Here is a 2,500-nt window from a genome sequence, read left to right as displayed (position 1 = left end):
ATACATACACACACACACACACACACAGGAGACAGACACACATACATACACACAACTACAAACACACACACACACACAACACACACACACACACTACAGTAAGTACACATGCACACACACACACACACACACACTACAGTAAGTACACACACACACACACACACACACACACACACACAGACACACACACACACACTACAGTAAGTACACACACACACACACACACACACAGAGAGACACATACACACACGACACAACACACACACACACACACACACACACAGAGAGACACACACAGAGAGACACACACACACACTACAGTAAGTACACACACACACACACACACACACTACAATAAGTACACATGCACACACAACACACACACACACTACAGTAAGTACACACACACACACACACACACACTACAGTAAGTACACACACACACCACACACACACACACTACAGTAAGTACACACACACACACACACTTGACTTTTATTGTGGAGGGTAACTTCCTGTCTCTGTGTGTCTGCAGGTGTGTCCAGTTTCAGGTAAGGTACCTTGCTTCTTCTTCTGTGTTTCTATCGTCTCTCCTGATTGGTCGCTCTCTGACAGCGTCACGCCTCTTTGTTTATGACACATCAAACGTTTGATTTGACCATATTTCAAACACTCAGTCACTGTCTGTCTCTGATCAGCTGTAGAGGTCAAAGGTCATGGCGCTGTCTGACAGATCAAGCTACAGCGCCAGGACAGGAAGTCCAAGGTGAGACCAAAAAGACTCAACTGTTATCAGACACTCAGATTACAGGGCGCTCTGATGACTCTGTGCCCGCCTCCTTTCTTTCCTCTTGCAGAGGTCAAAGTTTACAAAAGCCCAGGTGTGCCCAGAGTGCCCAGGGACGTGACCGAGGAGATGAAGAGAGGTGAGTGAGGGGGAGGAGTCAGATTACAGTGTCAGGTAGCTGCAGTGATCACCAGGTGTCACATGACCTGCTCTGACATCAAACCACCACCAGGTGTCACATGACCTGCTCTGACATCAAACCACCACCAGGTGTCACATGACCTGCTCTGACATCAAACCACCACCAGGTGTCACATGACCTGCTCTGACATCAAACCACCACCAGGTGTCACATGACCTGCTCTGACATCAAACCACCACCAGGTGTCACATGACCTGCTCTGACATCAAACCACCACCAGGTGTCACATGACCTGCTCTGACATCAAACCACCACCAGGTGTCACATGACCTGCTCTGACGTGGTGATTGAGTCTCATCCCGCATAGACACTGGTCATCAGGTCACAGGTCAGACAAGGTCAGCCACAGGTCACAAGTCAGACAAGGTCACAGGTCAGACACTGGTCACAGGTCACAGGTCAGACAAGGTCAGCCACAGGTCACAAGTCAGACACAGGTCACAGGTCAACACAGGTCACAGGTCAGACAAGGTCAGCTACAGGTCACAAGTCAGCCACAGGTCACAAGTCAGACACAGGTCACAGTCAGACACAGGTCACAGGTCAGCCACAGGTCACAAGTCAGACACAGGTCACAGGTCAGACACTGGTCACAGTTCACAGGTCAGACAAGGTCAGCCACAGGTCACAAGTCAGACACAGGTCACAGGTCAGACACTGGTCACAGGTCACAGGTCAGACACAGGTCACACAAGGTCAGACACTGGTCACAGGTCACAGGTCAGACAAGGTCAGCCACAGGTCACAAGTCAGACACAGGTCACAGGTCAGACACTGGTCACAGGTCAGACACAGGTCACACAAGGTCAGACACTGGTCACAGTTCACAGGTCAGACAAGGTCAGCCACAGGTCACAAGTCAGACACAGGTCACAGGTCAGACACTGGTCACAGTTCACAGGTCAGACACAGGTCACAGGTCAGACCCAGGTCACAGGTCAGACACAGGTCACACAAGGTCAGACACAGGTCACAGGTCAAACACAGGTCAGACACTGGTCACAGGTCAGACACTGGTCACAGGTCACAGGTCAGACACAGGTCACACAAGGTCAGACACAGGTCACAAGTCAGACACTGGTCACAGTTCACAAGGTCAGACACAGGTCACAGGTCAGACACAGGTCACACAAGGTCAGACACTGGTCACAGGTCACGAGGTCAGACAAGGTCAGCCACAGGTCACAAGTCAGACACAGGTCACAAGTCAGACACAGGTCACAGGTCAGCCACAGGTCACAAGTCAGACACAGGTCACAGGTCAGACACTGGTCACAGTTCACAGGTCAGACAAGGTCAGCCACAGGTCACAAGTCAGACACAGGTCACAGGTCAGACACTGGTCACAGGTCACAGGTCAGACACAGGTCACACAAGGTCAGACACAGGTCACAAGTCAGAGACAGGTCACAGGTCAGACACTGGTCACAGGTCACAAGTCAGAGACAGGTCACAGGTCAGACACTGGTCACAGTTCACAGGTCAGACACAGTCACAGGTCAGACACAGGT

General features: G+C 51.1%; 1 protein-coding gene across 1 annotated transcript in view; it reads left to right on the top strand.

Moving 5' to 3' along the window:
* palm1a (paralemmin 1a) overlaps positions 1-2,500 on the top strand; it is a 23,024-nt gene that overhangs the window by 7,219 nt on the left and 13,305 nt on the right. Inside the window, 2 exon segments of the mRNA XM_065956263.1 lie at positions 536-551; positions 858-926. Of these exon segments, the coding sequence (XP_065812335.1) occupies positions 536-551; positions 858-926 (85 nt within the window).

This window comes from Labrus bergylta, chromosome 6 (assembly GCF_963930695.1).
Source record: "Labrus bergylta chromosome 6, fLabBer1.1, whole genome shotgun sequence".
Lineage (NCBI taxonomy): Eukaryota > Metazoa > Chordata > Actinopteri > Labriformes > Labridae > Labrus > Labrus bergylta.
Note: the sequence above shows the minus strand (reverse complement) of the source record. Positions and strands in the feature narration are given on the sequence as shown.